Source organism: Crinia signifera, chromosome 11 (assembly GCF_055691185.1).
Source record: "Crinia signifera chromosome 11, ASM5569118v1, whole genome shotgun sequence".
NCBI lineage: Eukaryota > Metazoa > Chordata > Amphibia > Anura > Myobatrachidae > Crinia > Crinia signifera.
In genome coordinates this window covers 66,264,586-66,285,845 of record NC_139227.1, presented here as the reverse complement: position 1 = coordinate 66,285,845, position 21,260 = coordinate 66,264,586, and the positions used below count along the sequence as shown (strand labels likewise).

At 44.8% G+C, this 21,260-nt stretch overlaps 1 protein-coding gene across 2 annotated transcripts in view; it reads left to right on the top strand.

Moving 5' to 3' along the window:
- PGGHG (protein-glucosylgalactosylhydroxylysine glucosidase) overlaps positions 1–21,260 on the top strand; it is a 58,376-nt gene that overhangs the window by 34,096 nt on the left and 3,020 nt on the right. For both annotated transcript variants that reach the window (XM_083163988.1, XM_083163989.1), the window contains exons 11-13: positions 515–610; positions 4,816–4,913; positions 5,746–5,957. In XM_083163988.1, coding sequence (XP_083020114.1) covers positions 515–610; positions 4,816–4,913; positions 5,746–5,957 — 406 coding nt within the window. The remainder of the gene's footprint in view (positions 1–514; positions 611–4,815; positions 4,914–5,745; positions 5,958–21,260) is intronic.

Genomic DNA, 21,260 nt, shown 5'->3' with positions numbered 1-21,260 from the left:
GAGAAGGCACCCCCCCCCCTCCTCACACGCGTGCCAAGGGGGGAAACAACAGCTGCCCCACCCCCAACAATCACCATGATGCTGGCTGCCTCTGCCTCCTTCTATAATGATCTATTCAAAAGATGGGAAAGGTGACATGGCCACACCCCCTTTCACAGTGACCACGCCCCCTCTCAGTTTGTACCAATTTTGAGACTGAAACTTTGGAGGGTATGCCTTCCATGTATCCAGACTCTACCCCCTCTACCCCTCTACCACTATACTTCTCCCCCTCCCGGTCAGCCTCTTTTCTTATATAGCCAGGTGTGCACTGTGTTTGAGGAGAGAGAGAGATTGGCTTAGGATCCAATAGAATGGTTGGCTAAATATAGAATGTGAATGAAGCATGGCCTTATGCACGATATGTAACGTCACTGTGATTTCTCTCAGGTCATTAGAAGTACTTTAGTGTCTGGTATTATGAGTCAATATTTGTGTTGTATTCAACTTTTAATAACAGTTATTTTTCTTTCAGAGCATGTTTGCAATTGGCTATATGGAATTGAGAGAGATTACAACTGCACAGCAGCACTTACATAAGTCATTTGCCAATATAACTGAGCCTTATAAGGTCAGATTTATAACCAGTATTCTTATATGTGTATGGAAGATGCTAATGTGCAGTGCATGTGTCTGACTCTCCACGCCGGAGCTGCCCAAAGATTTAGGTGTATAAATTTACGGTACTTGTGTATTATAGCGGCGCCCCCGATCTACATCGTACGATGAACGTATCGCATCGCATCGCATGCCATGTACCCGATGGCATGCGATGCGATGCGACGCGATTTTGACCCCCTATACGATGAATAATCGTATAAGCACCCTAAAGGGTGCTTTTGAGCACCCTAATGGGTGCTTACAATGTTAAATGCACCCCCACGCCACCCCCCCACTATAAACGTGAACCCGAAGCGTGGCGAGCGCAGCGAGCCCACGAGGGGCTGCGGTACGCGTCCTAAGACCTTTTCATACCCCCACTATCTACGTCGGCGTGGAGTTGAGAATGGAATAGTGTGGCGAGCGCACGCGGATACCTTCACAGGTAAACGCGTCCCTTCGCGGGCTTCACAGGTATCTGCTGTGCTCGCCACGCTTCGGGCTCGCCACACTATTCTATTCTTAACTCCACGCCGACGTGGATAGTGGGGGTATGAAAAGGTCGTAGGACGCGTACCGCTGCGCTCGCCAAGCTTCGGGTTCACGTTTATAGTGGGGGGTGGCGTTGGGGTGCATTTAACATTGTAAGCACCCATTAGGGTGCTTAACATTGTATAAGCACCCATTAGGGTGCTTAAACAATGTTTAATCGCATCGCATTGTATGCCATGTACAATGGCATACAATTTGAAAATTGTATGCCATCGTACACTATCGAACGATATCGCGTTGCATCGCATACCATCGTATGCGTTATGGTATGCGATGCGATGGGCGCCGCCAAAATACACAAGTACCAAATTTACTTCTAACACTGAAGAGGTGATGTTGCCTATAGCAACTAGTATGTTTATCGTTTTCTTGGATTCAATAAAGAAATGATAGAATCTGATTGTTTGCTGTGCACTAACCAGGCCCATTAATGCTCTGCATGCTGGAACTTGTGGTTCTACTGTGAAAATAAATGTATTTTAATTTTTTTACAAAAACAATCAATCTGCCATCCATTGCCATGGGGTGGTGGGGACAGCCCCTGGCTTCAGCACTGGACAGGTGAAGCCTGGTGACCCCTTTATTGGGCGGACCCCACTCCCCAAGATACCCTTTCCAGGGCTGACCAGCCACGGTAGTCACGGTCCGGCAGGGGGACCCCCAGTCTTTTTGGAACCCATATTTTTGTAACCAGGATAGGTCCAAGAGCCTCGGGGGGAGAATGGACAGATGGATGGACCCACGCCGTTTCTTTTTTTTTTTTTATGAGAACAAAAATCTGCACACTCCAATTACTACAAAATCGCACATAAAAAAATGCATGTCTAAAACAAAAATTCACTTTACCGTTACTAAAAATTGTCAGAAAACATAAGTGATTTCTGACTTTGTCCAACAATTTGCGACCTATTATTTGTGCGACTTTCGGGAAACATGCGATATGGTGCTTTTTTTTTTGTTGTAGCTGTCTAAAAAAATCAAACCTTATTACATCTCACCCCAAATTTGTGTTCAAGATTCATGCAAAAAAAAAATGTTTTCTGTTACTCCATAGAAACACTTGACCCATCTAGTCTGCTCATGTAAATACACACATTAGAGTTATGTCAGGATCCAACTTACAGTATGTACCAGTATATTTTTGCATTGTCGGTGGAAACCCAGGAATACACTGGCAGAATAAAAACTCTGCACAGGGACATAGTGATAATTGAACCCATAACCTCAGTGAGGCACTAATACTAACCATCCCCTCCCCCCCCATCCATACTCTGAGCCTAATTCAGCCTGGATCAGTAATTAGAACATTTATTGAATGACCGCATACGAGTCCTACAGATAATGCGAATGGATTGTAAACTCAGTGTGACCGGAGCTTGAATGACAGAAAACCAGCGTTTGGCGGTGTCTGGCCTTGTTTAGCCTGTTTCAGTCGCAGATTAGCGGAAGCTTCTGTCCTTCTCCGATTTGCACATACGGCAAAATCTCTTTGATGTCCTGGGTATTGCATGTGGATCTGTGAGTAGATAGTGATCTATGATACAGTTGCAATTGCACAAGGCATTTTATCTTTCAGTCTGGGCTGAAGCTCTCTACTCGTCCAGGCTGAGTTAGGCCCTCAGCTAATAGTTTTTACATTGTATGTTCTATTTCAATGTAAACTGCAAAATCTGGGGATAATTAGTAACAAAGAAAACCTATAATGTCCTTTGAGAGAAATTACACTGTGAAGAAATGAAGGCCTGATTCTGGTTTACACTCAAAAGCCTACACATCTGTGATTCCCATTCTGTAGACTTGCTAACCATCGCAAGTGAAGCTGTCGCCCAGAAAGGTATATAGACACCCACCAGAGCCATGACCAGGTCCTCAGCAACTGCGACCTGTCACACAGACTGGCGAAGGCATTAGTGATGCTGGAGCCATGCTTCTCTGAATACATGATCACAGCTGAAGTCAGTAACTCATCCTGAAAATGGCCGTGACACTCCTGCATGTAAGTGCATGGTAAAAATGTTACCACTCCCCATGTAAAAAAAGGTTTCCTGACAATCGCGCTGTGAGTAAATCCTCACTGCGGGCGGCATCACAAAGGTACATTGTCTACCCTACAATCACTCTGTTGAGTGAACATCGGCATTGCGTACCTACCAGAATCCCTACCAGAGTTGGAAAGGGCGTGTCCTAGCTCAAATCTAAACTATAATGAAAAAAAAATCTGGCCAGCATGTGTGGGCTCCTTGCAAAGCCACCACACTTGCTGCTGATGAATCTTACCTCAACAAAACGCGTTTAAGGTTTTTTAAAGGCCCCCTAATTGCAGAACTTTAACAAAGACCAGGGGCCAGATGCACCAAGCTTCAATAAATGATAAATTGGAGAGTGATAAACAGCCTGCCAATCAGCTCCTAACTGCCATATGACAGGCTGTATTATTGGGCAATATTGGTAGATAGTAGCGCTCAACCTGGGTGCCGGCAGTTTGGTCGGGATGTGACAGGCTGTGTTTGAAAAATGTCAGACAGGAGCTGACTGGTTGGTTGTTTATCACTTTCCATTTGATCACTTTTTGAAGCTTAGTGCATCTGGCCCCAGGACAGAACATTACTTTGGCCAGCATATATCAATTCCCTATAAATGTCAGGGAGCTTTTTTAAAGTCTGTATGGATCATTTCATCATACTGGTAACTTAGGCCCTCATTTTGGTTGCAGCTTACTGAGTCCCAGAGGGCACACCCCACCGCCCTCCCCGCTACTATATCCCCTTGGTACTGAATCCCCTTGCAAGGGTCACCGACCATCAAATTATTTCTCCAGCCTTCGAAAATAAGTCAGTTTGGACTGACTTTGATTTCCTTCAGTGTCCGCCGAAGAGACTGATGTCCTGTGCCAACCACCCCAGCAGGCATCGGCCCGCCTGCTTTCCCATGGTAATGCACAAAGTTTTCATGGGTACACTCACAAAACACTGGACATTGCCATAGTCCAGTACCATTTCCGTCCCATCCGTCTCTTCCCACAACTAACGGACTGGCAAGTATATGCGCAGGTGTAGACTCCAAACCCTCAGAACAGGGCCGAATTTGGCCCAGTCCAATCGCTGTAGAATTACCCCCTGAGAGTGTAGGGGGTGTATACACTCTCTGCACTAGGCACAGCTCCCACCGCCCATTTGGTCTCTAACCCATCGCTGAGCATAGAAGGCTGAAACCTTCCCATTACAGCTGCTTAGGTATAAGCAAGCACTGCCTGAGGGGTACATATGTTTTTGTTGCAAATGCAGCCAACATTTACTCTATATGCAAGAATAATAAATCTGTGCACTCCTTGCATTGCATCATGGTTTGCCTAGGTGGAAAGTTACAGCTGTTTTTGTTGTCATACACTCAGAATATGCCCCAGTGTTTGGCCCTCAAGGATTGTCTGTTGGATAAAAACCTTCCAGAATATTCCAAAATGAACATTTTCAAATTTCTCAGTTTACATTTTTTATTGTTAAGATCACAAAAATGTAAGCATATATTCTAGCACAGCACAGACAATTCAATTTCAGTACTGTTTATTGTACCCTGCTTTGGTAATACTGTTTTAAGCATTACCGCCCATGTGTCCTATTCTTCCAGATATGGACCGAGAATGCTGATGGATCTGGAGCTGTCAATTTCCTCACAGGAATGGGAGGATTTCTGCAGGCAGTGCTATTTGGTTACACTGGATTCAGGTTTGTATCTACAGCATCATTTTATGTCAGTCTTCTCCAGGAGAAACGTAGAGGCATTGCAGCTGGCCATGTCAGGGATGGAGCTTTCTAGAAAAAAGCCAATACAGGGCAGGATGTTCTAACATCTGCCAATCCCTCTCCGCCGGCTACTGAATCCATACTATTCGCACTAACACAACATAGTAACGCAAAGGACAGCTCTTGCGATAACAGCTGTCATTCGATAACTGATAGGATTGCAAATTCGTACAACAGTGATCAACTGCCATAGTCAGGTGTATTATTAACTAATAATACCAACTAGGTGATGATATTCATCATCATCATTTATATGTAGGTGAAAACAGTAATTTACTAAAGCAGAAACAGCTGTGTAGAAGTCTTAAAACTAGGAATGTGCTGATCTGGATTTACCAGGATCTCAAAACGGGATCTTATTGGCTATCAGCAGTCACATGTTTTTGCTCTTAAACATGTGACAGCCAGATAGCCAATAAGAGCCTGTTTTGACATCTGGGTAAATCCGGATATGCACATCCCTACTTAAAACTAGATGAGGTACTGCCAAATTCTTCTAAAAAGTTGCGATTATGGAAGTCCGTTTCATGTCAGGAACTGGGCGGCCACAATGCTACCATACGGATCAGTTGTGTCTTGTAGAAATGTAGCATGAGCTGCACAGTCTCCAACTCACACCCCAATCTGACGCACAGACCAAGAAAGAACATCTGCCCTACTCCGTCCTGCTTATTTTTATATTTCATTTAGAACAATATGTAATGTACAGTTTATCTAACAAGAAGGCTTTTAATATTTTTTTTCTTACATCTAGAATCACTAATAAAGGTCTGGACTTCGACCCAGTTTTCTCTGATGATTTCACAAAATTATATATCACTGGGGTTTGTTATCTCGGTAACAAACTAAGTTTTACTTTCACCAAAGACATCACAATGGTGGAGTTGACTTCAGAACTTAAATCCCAGACATATGCACTGGTTATTTCACTTGGAGAGTTAACACCATATATACCATTATATGTTGGTAAGTTACTAGCATCTACTATCTTTCCCTCTCAAGTCCTGATTAAGGAATTACTGTTGTGCAATAACATATCTTCATTAGATACCTGGTTTGTTTTTTCCATTAGTTTTTTAGGCCTGCCATACATTTGATATAGTTTATATATCCATAATGACTTGAGTGTAGTTCACCGGCCAATCAGCTAATAACTGCTTTGCAATCAAGTCTATGGGCCTTATTCTGGTTGGAGCGTCCGGGCCGTACGCGTACGTCCCGGGGTTTTTTACGATCTGCGCATGTGCAGATACGCTAATGCGCCGGCGCGAACACTCCACAACGCTTACGGCCGGTGTCTCAACGTGCGAAAAAACCTGTACGCGAGCGTACGGGTAATGGGGCGGCATAGGGGCGTGTTGATGGGAGCGGCCGAAATAATGAGGGAAAATGGGCGTAAATATGGGCGTACACGGGGGTGTGCACCAAAAATGAGCGGTGCTACTACCGCACGATCGACTAAGGCACCGTTCGTTTCGGACACAAAACAGGCGGCCGCCAACCGCCAGCTAAAACCACCCCTACAGATACCGCATGCCAGCGTGCGCCTGAGTTGGCTAATTAACGCTGATTACTACTCAAACACATACACCTGAATGTAATAAGCAATGCTGCAGTCTATTAACTCCAAACCATGATTTCACTGCCTGCAAGCCACACATGCAGCACGCAAACACATTGGAAGCTTATGTTTCTATACTTCTCCACATTTAAAGATTTGTTTAATTTAAGGTAAGAATCTTTTTATACGCTAAGGTAGGTATTTGCTAAACAGACACATTCACTACGTGCTTTCATAGACTTTACGCAGTAGCACACTCAATCTACACAAGTCGACATGTGTCAACGTGTTCACTCTAATACTAACATAGGTTTTGTATTTAGGATACAATAACATAAACCACATCTAACACCTACAAAGGATGTTTCAGCAATGTTTGAAGCCCATGACCACTATTTTCCACACAATCTTTGTATAGTACCCAAAATTATGACCTGTACCACTATCTCATCTGCTATGATTTGGATTTCACTACACTCTGGATGTAAGATGCCACCAATCACATTATTGCACTCTCATCTCTCTAACAAAGGATTCCTACATCTGCTTATGACACTGTCAAATCATATATATTTTAAAAGTTATGCATGTTTGTTCACAAGCTAATTTATCATGTTTGGCCCATTCACACATCTTTTTTTAGGGAGGACACATATGCATTCCTACAGAAATTTACCTTTTCACCCTTGTTTGTCTGCCTCACCCACTCCATGAGGAAAGCATTGTTCTGGACCTGCTTTTACCTACTACTGTAGGAGCTACCTCACCTGCACACAAACTGCTTTCTCACCTATTAAGTTGCTCTGCACATGTGCTGACACAAACTAATTAGCAGGGAAAAGTTGGATAGGAACATGGGAATGGCCATGGAGAGGGTTACACATGGGAAACTTCCACCACACTTCAACAAATGTTCAAAAATACCCTGGTCAGTAAGTACACATAAATCTAGTATTTGTTTCACACAAGAAATTACACATACCACAATTTTGTTTTAATTTGTAAAATAAATTTATTTGCTGTTCAGCATCACAGCTTGACACTTTAATGTGAGAAATCAAATAAACAAATAAAATAGACACACAAATAATAAAACAGCCAGAACAAGAGGTTGCATATCTCCAAACATGTGTTACCCTGCAAATGCAATGGTGAAAGAAATGGGGACACCAGAATACGTACTGCAACAACCAGGGTGAATACTAAGCAAGATACACACCACCCAAAAAAAATATCCTGCATTTGTAGAGGTCAAAATACGAACTTTCATGCCCATGGCACGCAAATGGATCGATGGGCAACTCAGGAAGCGGATGTCCAGTGCAATTTAAACCTTTGGCCTCCAACCACAGAGGAAGTGAACCAGGTCTCATTTGGGCCCTTTTTTGCCCCTTTTAGATGGGGCCTTGGGGACAGGGGCCCTTGGCTCAGCTGGCTTTCGGCGTCTTCCCCTAGTCGACACAGGAGGGTCAGCCGAGGTGGAAGGTTGGGGAGCAGCTTGGGGTGGGGCAGCAGATGGGGGATTGTCCCTTAGGGACCTGGCGGTGGACAGCTGCTCCGCAATAAGTTCATTCTGGCGGCTGAGGTGTTGGCCAATGCTTAGCATGCCAGCCGCCAGAGTTTCATTAATGCGGTTCAACGCCTCAACCTGCAGCTGGTTTGTGGCCTTCCACTCCGCCAGAAAATCCGCCACCTGCTGCTGACGGATCGCAGCATCCACCCCTTGCTGCTCGATCCTGTCCAGCGTCACCAACAGGCTCTCACTCAATGTCTCCTGTGGCTGGGGCTGGGGGCGACGTCTTGGTGGAGGCTGGACCACCTGCTCCACCTGTGGCTCTGCAGAGGAAGATGCTGCCGGTACATCCTGACTTTCTGCTTCTGCTAGGATAAGAATTGAAAACAATGTCACCATCACATACGCAATAAAAAATATCTTTCTAAATACAATGCATTACTGTGACTTACCATCAAAAGCAGCAGCAAAGACCTCCGCCGGGAGCTCACTGTCCATATTGGAGATCCCCCTGATCTCCCCCACATAGGGAGGACACATATGCATTCCTACAGAAATTTACCTTTTCACCCTTGTTTGTCTGCCTCACCCACTCCATGAGGAAAGCATTGTTCTGGACCTGCTTTTACCTACTACTGTAGGAGCTACCTCACCTGCACACAAACTGCTTTCTCACCTATTAAGTTGCTCTGCACATGTGCTGACACAAACTAATTAGCAGGGAAAAGTTGGATAGGAACATGGGAATGGCCATGGAGAGGGTTACACATGGGAAACTTCCACCACACTTCAACAAATGTTCAAAAATACCCTGGTCAGTAAGTACACATAAATCTAGTATTTGTTTCACACAAGAAATTACACATACCACAATTTTGTTTTAATTTGTAAAATAAATTTATTTGCTGTTCAGCATCACAGCTTGACACTTTAATGTGAGAAATCAAATAAACAAATAAAATAGACACACAAATAATAAAACAGCCAGAACAAGAGGTTGCATATCTCCAAACATGTGTTACCCTGCAAATGCAATGGTGAAAGAAATGGGGACACCAGAATACGTACTGCAACAACCAGGGTGAATACTAAGCAAGATACACACCACCCAAAAAAAATATCCTGCATTTGTAGAGGTCAAAATACGAACTTTCATGCCCATGGCACGCAAATGGATCGATGGGCAACTCAGGAAGCGGATGTCCAGTGCAATTTAAACCTTTGGCCTCCAACCACAGAGGAAGTGAACCAGGTCTCATTTGGGCCCTTTTTTGCCCCTTTTAGATGGGGCCTTGGGGACAGGGGCCTTTGGCTCAGCTGGCTTTCGGCGTCTTCCCCTAGTCGACACAGGAGGGTCAGCCGAGGTGGAAGGTTGGGGAGCAGCTTGGGGTGGGGCAGCAGATGGGGGATTGTCCCTTAGGGACCTGGCGGTGGACAGCTGCTCCGCAATAAGTTCATTCTGGCGGCTGAGGTGTTGGCCAATGCTTAGCATGCCAGCCGCCAGAGTTTCATTAATGCGGTTCAACGCCTCAACCTGCAGCTGGTTTGTGGCCTTCCACTCCGCCAGAAAATCCGCCACCTGCTGCTGACGGATCGCAGCATCCACCCCTTGCTGCTCGATCCTGTCCAGCGTCACCAACAGGCTCTCACTCAATGTCTCCTGTGGCTGGGGCTGGGGGAGACGTCTTGGTGGAGGCTGGACCACCTGCTCCACCTGTGGCTCTGCAGAGGAAGATGCTGCCGGTACATCCTGACTTTCTGCTTCTGCTAGGATAAGAATTGAAAACAATGTCACCATCACATACGCAATAAAAAATATCTTTCTAAATACAATGCATTACTGTGACTTACCATCAAAAGCAGCAGCAAAGACCTCCGCCGGGAGCTCACTGTCCATATTGGAGATCCCCCTGATCTCCCCCACATCGATGACGTCACAGGAGTCCAGCTCCAGGGGGGTATACTCCAAATGGTCAGGCATAGGACCGCTCCCGGTGGACATGCTGTGGTTGTACCGGTCAGTCATCTTCCTCTTCAGGGCACTTTTGAAGTCAGTCCACCTACAAGTTTAAAAATACAAATATCACCATGAGATATGTGCACCACTGTGCTACGTGTAGGGTTACCACCTAGTCCCTTTAATTCCGGACACATGTTACTTACACAGGTTCTGTGGCAGTTTAAAATTAGGTGAAGTGGAGTCTTGAAGTCAGCCAGCCACAGAACCTGTGTAATTAATATGTGTCCGGAATTAAAGGGACTATGTGGTACCCCTAGCTACGTGACATTTCCTAGTGTGGGTGATCTTATGTTTTTTTGCCATGTGTGGCCAAATAATTCTTTGATGGACAAAACCATGTGCACTGCAGGTGAGGCAGGTGTAAAACCCCACCCAAATCTGATTATCTCTGCACAAGTAACACCTGCCTCACCTGCAGTGCACATGGTTTTGTCCATCTAAGAAATATTTGGGCAGAAAGAGTGAACTAGAATAAGGGCCTCAGTTCCTGCTGGAGACTGCTGAAAAATTGACCTGACAAACACACTAACCTTTTCTTCACCGCGTCCCAAGTTCTGACCACTGGTGACACCTGGTTCACTTCCTCTGTGATCTTGTCCCAAAGGTTTCTCCTTGCACTGGCACCCGGCTTCCTGGTTGCCAATTCAATCCATTCGCGTGCCCTGGGCACTAGAATTCGCATTTCGGCCTCTACAAATGCAGGGTTTCTCCTTCTGGTGGTGGTATCCTGCTCAGTCATCACCCTAGATGTTGCAGCACGTTTTCTGGTGGCCCCAGTTCTCTCACCATGCACCTGCTGGGTCACACCTGTTTGGAGAGATGCAACCTCTTGTTCTGGCTGGTTGCTTGGCCCTTGTGGAGCTGGTGGAGGTTCACCAGGGCCTGTTACTGAGGGGCCCGCTTGATCTTGCAGGCGACTCCTCTCTTGGGCCCTCCTTCTCCGCTCCTGTTCCCTCTTCTGTAATGCTTCAAGCAGGGATTCTGCTTGTGCTCTCTGCAGAGCGTCCTCTGCTGCTGAATCGTCAGAGTCAGACATGTTTGCAGCAATTGTGGGCTGCATCTGACTGAATATTTATATGTTAATCTCCCGCCACGAACAAGGGGGCGTATATTTTTCCCCGCAAGGTAGATGCAAATTTACGCCGATATTTCCCGCCGATAATTGCCGCTTAAATTACGCAGGTCTCAATGCACCTGATCAATCACCCGTATATGTATATACACAGGTTGTGGAGCATTGTGGGCTACATCGTGAAATGTGTGCACCTGTCATTCCAATGATGAGTGTTGTCAGCTGGTATCTGTTGGAGTTCGTGTATGCTTTGTGAGTCACATTTCAAAACATCACGTTATAATGCTTGCCTTGCATATGTAATGTCTATGCAATTGTCATACAGCAACATGTTGCATTGTGGCCCTTTAAGCAGCGTAGTTCTAAGTAGACGGTTGCGTGTATTAATTTCCGCATACTATATATACAGTACTTTTCTCTTCATGGCAATCGGTGTATTGAGCCCCCTTTAAGCAGCGTAGTTATGAGTAGACGGGGTGCGTGTATTATTTTCCGCACACTGTATATATACAGTTCCTCTCTATACATTGAATGCATGCTGTTGGTTGTGGTGTGTATATCGGAACGGTCCGCGTAAGTTTCTATTCGCATCCAGTTTGTTAATGTAAGAGGGATTAATAAAGTTAATACCAAACAAACAATTTTTTCAACCAATCAGCAAGCACCAAAAGTGATATATGTACCTGCAATTAATAACTGCGCCATTGCCACCATGACAGCAAACAGAGCTAGGCCATTCTCGAACTCTGAGCTGTTGGCCCTGGTCCACGTCATGGACCGTCACCTGGGGCCCAGGGGCCCATATGTTTTGAATGCGGACAAGCGGCGGGCGTATAATGCTGCCCGCCGCCTGATATTTTCCACGACCGGCGTCCGCAGAAGCCTGGGGCAGGTTGAGCGGCGCTGGTCAGACCTGCGCCGGCGGCAGCCCATTCTACTGTGCAGCCTTCGCCGCCATATTGCCCGATGTAAGTTTTGATTACTAGTATGTCTGCGTTTTTTAGCAATGTTGTGTGTACTTTTTAAAAATAGGTTGCTGAGTATGGGGGTGTATATGGGTGTATATGAGTGTATATGGGGTGTATATGGGTGTATATGGGGTGTATATGGGTGTATATGGGGGGTATAGGGGGGTGTATATGGGGGGTATATGGGTGTATATGGGTGTATAGGGGGGTGTATATGGGTGTATATGGGGTGTATATGGGGGGTATAGGGGGGTGTATATGGGTGTATATGGGGGGTATAGGGGGGGGGTTTAAGTAGTTGCTCAGTTTTTTGGTGTAGGATATCAAATAGTTAGCATGATAAATGTCTGAAATATCACAGCAATGATCATTTGGAAGGTTATGAGCATGACTAATGTGAATTTTTCTTTCCCCCTTTTTTATGAATCCCAATCTTCGATTTCTATGCCATGAACATTGCAGCACGGGCAAGAGCCGCCAGAGAAGCCCGGGAGCAGGCACGCCGGGACCAGGCAGCCCCAGAGCAGCCAGAGGAGGAGGAGGAGGAGGAAGAGGAGGAGGAGGAAGAGGAAGAGGAGGAGAAGAAAGAGGAGGAAGAGGAGGAGGAGGAGGAGAAGAAAGAGGAGGAGGAGGAAGAGGAGGAGGAGGAGGAAGAGGAAGAGACACAGGGTGCTGTTTGGACCCACACAATTTCCCCATCCCCTTCCCCCTCCACAACCCCCACCCCCACCACCTCCCCAACCCCCACCCCCCCCCCCTCCCCACCCCATTTCCAACCCCCCTATACCTCTCCACCACCCACCCCCAAACCTCTCCACTGCCCAGTAACAGCCACTACCGTGGTCCAGACTCCGGGACCATCATTGTCGTTGCTCCAGACCCCCCCAACCACCGCACAGCCAACCAGCGGTGACGAGGATGGCTCAAGTAGCCGTAAGTAAATAATTTGTCTAATGTTTACCTACACATTTCTACACATCAACAATCACAACAACCACATATGTGTATCCAACATCAACATTAGTTGCAACATATCACTGCAGGGCGACCATGAGGTGTGTCCTGTCCTTCTCCAGGAACAAGGGTCCCCTTGGTGGTTTTTTTGAGTGTGGCCATGCCTCACCCCTTGAATAATTGACATAACAGTACATCCAATGAGATATCCGACATTAGTGGTGTGGTAGTTATGTGGCTCCAGGTGTTGGGTAACTCCAGTTCCCAGCATGATGTGCAACACAGGGCCGGATTATAATGGAGGCACAAGGGGTCAGTGCCCCTGGGCCCCCCTCTAGCTAGGGGCCCCCTGTGGTTGTCATGTATTTTTGACCAAAAAAATGTGTAAGTTGTTTTTTTTCTTTTTTAGCTAAATGTTTTGTGCATGGGTGGGGTAGTGCTGCAGCTTCACCTATCTGCCAATGTGACAATGATTTATGGTGCTGAGCATCGGGAGCCAAGGCACACTGATTGCACAAGTGTGCAGTGCATTTCTGGGAGTTGACTAAGTCCCATGACACTTTGCACCAGAGGACAGAGGCTGAGAAGTTTGTGCTGAGCTCTGATTGGTGGAGCTCATTACATGCTTCTCAGGTCCATGGAGAACAGCAGCAGCAGCTTAGTCATGGGAGGGATTTTAATCAGAGGCAGCACTAGGACTGTGAGGTCTCCACCAGAGTAAGGGGCAGAGGGACAAACACAGGCTTTTCATGTGGTGTGTGTGTGTGTATATATATATATATATATATATATATAGATTGGAGGTGAAGCGGCACTCGGAGTCGAAAAATGAATAATACACGCAGGCAAGAGTGTGATCAAACGTTTTCCATGTTATTCAAACATCGTCATCAGGATAAGTGAACATACAAAAACATACATCTTATAAAGACATCCCCCATCACGTGTAGTTACCCGCCAACGGCTCCCAATTGACGCATCTAATCATGACGCAATCAATAGGAGACGGTGGTTATGGCAACTGCCTATACACAGTGCAAAAATACAATACATACACCAAAGTCTAAATGAAGTGATTAAAAACAGATAAGCGACTCCACAAAAGATACTAAGTAAATAGCATTAAACCGTATAATAATGAAGTGCAGCAATTGCACTATATGCGTGTAATGTAAGTACTAAATACAACAATAGATAACATATCAGCAAGAGTCCAAGACGCAACCCTGGAAGAAATAAGCATATGAAAAAAATAAGCATATCAAAAAGGCATATCAGAAAACATATCAGAAAACATATGTCAACATTGCCTGTGTCCACACAGATGTGTCGACCAAATAGGTAAACCAATTCACATAGGCATATCAAAAAGACACATCGAAAAACAAGTATCAACATGGCATGTGTCAACATACTGCGTAAACTCAGATATGTCGACCACTTGTGTAAATCGGTTTACAAGAAACAAGCTTACAAGAAACTTACAGAAAACTTACAGGAAACAATGTAACCCAGCAGACTCATTAAGCCCGTTAGGTGCCTGTGTGCCAAGAGAATGTATCCAGCGAGCTTCCCTACGGAGTAAGCGCAGAGATCTGTCGCCTCCCCGCAAGGTCGCAGGCTCATGGTCTATGATAATATATTTAAGCATAGCAATAGTATGTTTCTTGGTCACCCAATGTCGAGCTACCGGTTGATCACTAGAACCGCTCGCCAACGCCGCCCGCAGCACAGATTTATGGCCAGCAATTCTTTCCCTTAATGTCCTGTCAGTTTTCCCAACATAACATAAACCACACGGGCACGTGATTAAATATATGATGTATTTAGTAGTACATGATACCCGATGTTTAATGGGAATACGTATGCCCGTGTGGGGATGTGGGAAGTCACTGCCGGTACTCATGGCCCTACACACTACGCAATTTAAGCATCTAAAGCAACCTGCCCGTAGTTTCAAAAAGGTATTTTGTTCTGAGTCGGACTGCCTCAAACCTGAGATGTCAGTTTTCATTACCCAGTCACGTATGCTTTTGCCGCGGGTGTAACACGGCATTATTCGTGTGTCATGAAGTTTCAGGGCAGGATCAGTACTGACTATTGGCCAGGCATTCTTGGTAATCTTCCGAATAATAGGACTTTTGGCATTAAAGTGGTTAACCCAGGGCATACACTTCATGCGAGCTGCTTTGGAGGAAGGTCCAAGTAACTCCTCCCGTGAGCGTTCAAGGGCTCGATTTTTAGCTACCTGCAGTTGAGTATTGTTATAACCCCTATCAATAAAGTCGACAATCATCCTGTCGATGTGTCTGACTGCTAGATCTTTCTCAGAGCATATTCTTACTGCCCGCAGAAATTGTGAGTAGGGGAGTGAATATTTCAACTTCTTGGGATGAAAGCTCGCCGCATGCAGTGTGGTATTTCTGTCTGTAATTTTGCGGTACAGTTCAGTATGTAGCAGATTACCAGAAATACTGACATTGACGTCTAGATAATTAACTGCTAGTTGGCTAATGTTATGGGTGAATTGGACAGGATGTCCAGTAGCATTATGCACGTTTATAAAATTCTCAAGGCACTCCTGTTCACCAGACCAGACGATGAACAGGTCATCTATATATCGAGTATACAAGATGACATTATCGACAAATGTACAGCTGCTAAATAAGATGTCATCTTCAACCATGTACATATAGGCGTTGGCGTACGATGGGGCCACATTCGACCCCATCGCACAGCCAGACGCCTGTAGGTAGTACCTACCATCAAATACAAAATAGTTGCACGTGAGAATCATATCGAGCAAATCAAGTACCAACTCAGTATCAGGCCCGGTGTAATACTGGTTATCAGTAATCAGTCTCCTGACAGCCTCTTTACCTTCATTGTTGGGTATAACTGTATATAAACTGGTAATGAGTTTACGCAGTATGTTGACACATGCCATGTTGATACTTGTTTTTCGATGTGTCTTTTTGATATGCCTATGTGAATTGGTTTACCTATTTGGTCGACACATCTGTGTGGACACAGGCAATGTTGACATATGTTTTCTGATATGTTTTCTGATATGCCTTTTTGATATGCTTATTTTTTTCATATGCTTATTTCTTCCAGGGTTGCGTCTTGGACTCTTGCTGATATGTTATCTATTGTTGTATTTAGTACTTACATTACACGCATATAGTGCAATTGCTGCACTTCATTATTATACGGTTTAATGCTATTTACTTAGTATCTTTTGTGGAGTCGCTTATCTGTTTTTAATCACTTCATTTAGACTTTGGTGTATGTATTGTATTTTTGCACTGTGTATAGGCAGTTGCCATAACCACCGTCTCCTATTGATTGCGTCATGATTAGATGCGTCAATTGGGAGCCGTTGGCGGGTAACTACACGTGATGGGGGATGTCTTTATAAGATGTATGTTTTTGTATGTTCACTTATCCTGATGACGATGTTTGAATAACATGGAAAACGTTTGATCACACTCTTGCCTGCGTGTATTATTCATTTTTCGACTCCGAGTGCCGCTTCACCTCCAATCCATATTTGGGACCGCCGAGTCCGTACCTGAGGGCACCGGGGCACGGTTAAACGACTGGAAAGGTGTGCTGTCCTTCAATTACCCTGTATTGTGTCTCTCTGCATTACAGCAGGACGCAGAGATTCTGGGACTTATAGCACCCTGATTGTATTACTATTGCATCGCTCTATCACTCCTTATCTTATACTCCACTGAATTATGACCAGCGGATTCCCTGATGCCACACCTGGTTGTGCGGGAGCTGAAAATTTGGCGTTATTAACACAAGGCAAGACCCTCAATTTCTCCACTGCTGAAGCCGATAAAATCCTTTTTACCCAGGATTTATGTGACGATTCTGAACCTCCACCTCTCAATCATCTGTATAGAGACTGGTTACGCCTTAAACACAAAGAACTTGATTATCTTTATCATGGAATAACCCTGAGCGGGTACTATAAGGATAAAAAGATACCTCGCGGATTCCGCATAAAAAATACACCCACTATAGGACGCTTTAATACTGCTTTTTGCCAACGATGGATAGCAGTTTTGAATAAGTGCAGTTATGACCTTATTCTCCTTGTGATTGAGGAATCGTCCAGGGAACTTGCAATTGCTAAGGAGAACATCTCAGCATTTGAAGACAAATATCTTAACGATTTCCGACAGGATACAACGCAGGACTGGGTTGATAAACTCAATTCACAGGTTGCTGCTTATAAGAGAGATCTCATCCAGTTTAAAAAGGAGAAACTATTAAAGGTGAATGCTGATTATGAACGGAATCAAGTGTACCAGTGGGTGAGTGGCAACTCGAGTCGACATTTCTCCCGGCAACAGCGCCGACCGAAAAATTACCGCCAACTTTGGCAGACTGATTCCTCCCAAGACACCGGTACTAACAGTGAATCTGAAGGGAGCGCTGCCGGTAGAGGAACCCCTAACCAGATCCCTTTAGGGACCACCACCCGCCGCGGTCGAGGCGGCGCAGTGGTAGAACCCGACGCGGTGGGCAAGGGCAAAGGGAGAGGCAGAGGACAAGGACGGGTCGGCAGACCACCACGCCAACCGAGGACCTGATCTTCAATTTATCTGATCACCAGCTTACCGCCACCGAAATGCAGGTTTTGCGACTTGGCTTATCGTTTGTCCCAACTGTCAAGTTCAAAACCATGGACTGGGCAATTGAACGCTACAAATTGGGACGTCAACTCAAACTGCATGAATACTTCAGCAACCCTAAGAGCACCATGACACGTTCCGAGGATGTACAATTACCAGCGTCTCTGAAGAAATTACAACCTAGATCAAGATTTGATCCGCCATCATCAAATCCATCCATACGAACTTTCAATCGGTTATTGGAACATCAGGTGCAGCAGGAGGTGATTGTACCATCGACAACTAGGGGTAAGAACCAACCCAACAATCTGACTGTTAGTGAAATGCAAGCATTGCGTGACTTATCCAGTTATAACGATATCATTATTCGCCCCGCCGATAAGGGTGGGGGAATAGTGGTACAGAACTTATGCGATTATGCCTGTGAAATTAACCGTCAACTTAGTGACACCAAAGTTTATAGGTTGCTGGACTCTGACCCCACTAGTGTCTTTGGCCATAGACTTAAATCAAGACTCAAACAAGCAGTTGACTCCGGGGTGATTCATGAGGGGCTTATGGAAGCTTTAATAACGGAAGCACCTACCGTTCCTATTATCTATACGCTCCCTAAAATACATAAGTCCCTCCAAAATCCCCCCGGTCGACCAATTATTTCTGCTCGCAATGGACTGTTCCACAAAGTGTCAACTTACCTTGATGCCTTACTCCAACCTTGTGTCACCAACCACCCCAGGCATTTATTGGACACTACTTCTTTTCTGAATAAGATTAATGGTATTGGTTATGTGCCAGACGGGACTTTGGTATGTAGCATGGACATTACCAGTTTATATACAGTTATACCCAACAATGAAGGTAAAGAGGCTGTCAGGAGACTGATTACTGATAACCAGTATTACACCGGGCCTGATACTGAGTTGGTACTTGATTTGCTCGATATGATTCTCACGTGCAACTATTTTGTATTTGATGGTAGGTACTACCTACAGGCGTCTGGCTGTGCGATGGGGTCGAATGTGGCCCCATCGTACGCCAACGCCTATATGTACATGGTTGAAGATGACATCTTATTTAGCAGCTGTACATTTGTCGATAATGTCATCTTGTATACTCGATATATAGATGACCTGTTCATCGTCTGGTCTGGTGAACAGGAGTGCCTTGAGAATTTTATAAACGTGCATAATGCTACTGGACATCCTGTCCAATTCACCCATAACATTAGCCAACTAGCAGTTAATTATCTAGACGTCAATGTCAGTATTTCTGGTAATCTGCTACATACTGAACTGTACCGCAAAATTACAGACAGAAATACCACACTGCATGCGGCGAGCTTTCATCCCAAGAAGTTGAAATATTCACTCCCCTACTCACAATTTCTGCGGGCAGTAAGAATATGCTCTGAGAAAGATCTAGCAGTCAGACACATCGACAGGATGATTGTCGACTTTATTGATAGGGGTTATAACAATACTCAACTGCAGGTAGCTAAAAATCGAGCCCTTGAACGCTCACGGGAGGAGTTACTTGGACCTTCCTCCAAAGCAGCTCGCATGAAGTGTATGCCCTGGGTTAACCACTTTAATGCCAAAAGTCCTATTATTCGGAAGATTACCAAGAATGCCTGGCCAATAGTCAGTACTGATCCTGCCCTGAAACTTCATGACACACGAATAATGCCGTGTTACACCCGCGGCAAAAGCATACGTGACTGGGTAATGAAAACTGACATCTCAGGTTTGAGGCAGTCCGACTCAGAACAAAATACCTTTTTGAAACTACGGGCAGGTTGCTTTAGATGCTTAAATTGCGTAGTGTGTAGGGCCATGAGTACCGGCAGTGACTTCCCACATCCCCACACGGGCATACGTATTCCCATTAAACATCGGGTATCATGTACTACTAAATACATCATATATTTAATCACGTGCCCGTGTGGTTTATGTTATGTTGGGAAAACTGACAGGACATTAAGGGAAAGAATTGCTGGCCATAAATCTGTGCTGCGGGCGGCGTTGGCGAGCGGTTCTAGTGATCAACCGGTAGCTCGACATTGGGTGACCAAGAAACATACTATTGCTATGCTTAAATATATTATCATAGACCATGAGCCTGCGACCTTGCGGGGAGGCGACAGATCTCTGCGCTTACTCCGTAGGGAAGCTCGCTGGATACATTCTCTTGGCACACAGGCACCTAACGGGCTTAATGAGTCTGCTGGGTTACATTGTTTCCTGTAAGTTTTCTGTAAGTTTCTTGTAAGCTTGTTTCTTGTAAACCGATTTACACAAGTGGTCGACATATCTGAGTTTACGCAGTATGTTGACACATGCCATGTTGATACTTGTTTTTCGATGTGTCTTTTTGATATGCCTATGTGAATTGGTTTACCTATTTGGTCGACACATCTGTGTGGACACAGGCAATGTTGACATATGTTTTCTGATATGTTTTCTGATATGCCTTTTTGATATGCTTATTTTTTTCATATGCTTATTTCTTCCAGGGTTGCGTCTTGGACTCTTGCTGATATGTTATCTATTGTTGTATTTAGTACTTACATTACACGCATATAGTGCAATTGCTGCACTTCATTATTATACGGTTTAATGCTATTTACTTAGTATCTTTTGTGGAGTCGCTTATCTGTTTTTAATCACTTCATTTAGACTTTGGTGTATGTATTGTATTTTTGCACTGTGTATAGGCAGTTGCCATAACCACCGTCTCCTATTGATTGCGTCATGATTAGATGCGTCAATTGGGAGCCGTTGGCGGGTAACTACACGTGATGGGGGATGTCTTTATAAGATGTATGTTTTTGTATGTTCACTTATCCTGATGACGATGTTTGAATAACATGGAAAACGTTTGATCACACTCTTGCCTGCGTGTATTATTCATTTTTCGACTCCGAGTGCCGCTTCACCTCCAATCCATATTTGGGACCGCCGAGTCCGTACCTGAGGGCACCGGGGCACGGTTAAACGACTGGAAAGGTGTGCTGTCCTTCAATTACCCTATATATATATATATATATATATATATATCCCCTGCAGTTAATTAAGTATATTATTTTGTAGTACTGTGTTTACAGCAGACCCATCTTCAATGTAGTTTAAAAATGTATGTGGCCTTCACACATAACTCTCAACTTATTTTTATGTACAAATACAACAAACATTTGTGTATGTTATATATTAATTTTTTATTTTTATCCCTTCCCTACAGACACTGGACAGCAGCAGGAGGAGGTGGCAGCCCTAATGCGGGAGATTGTCCTCACCCTCCTGTACCTCCAGATCCTGTTTGGCCTTCTGGAGGCCCGAATTTAATTTTTTTTTATCCCCCCCCCCTTATTATTTTTGTGCCAAATAAACGTTTATGTACAGTTCGAAATTGCCTTTGTTTTTAATCAGAAATATGTTAGAGGGCTTGTAAGGGTAGGTACATACAGATGTGTACTGTAAGTTATACTTGTAATTTGAGGTGAGGGGTAATGATTGATGTGTGAATGTGTGTG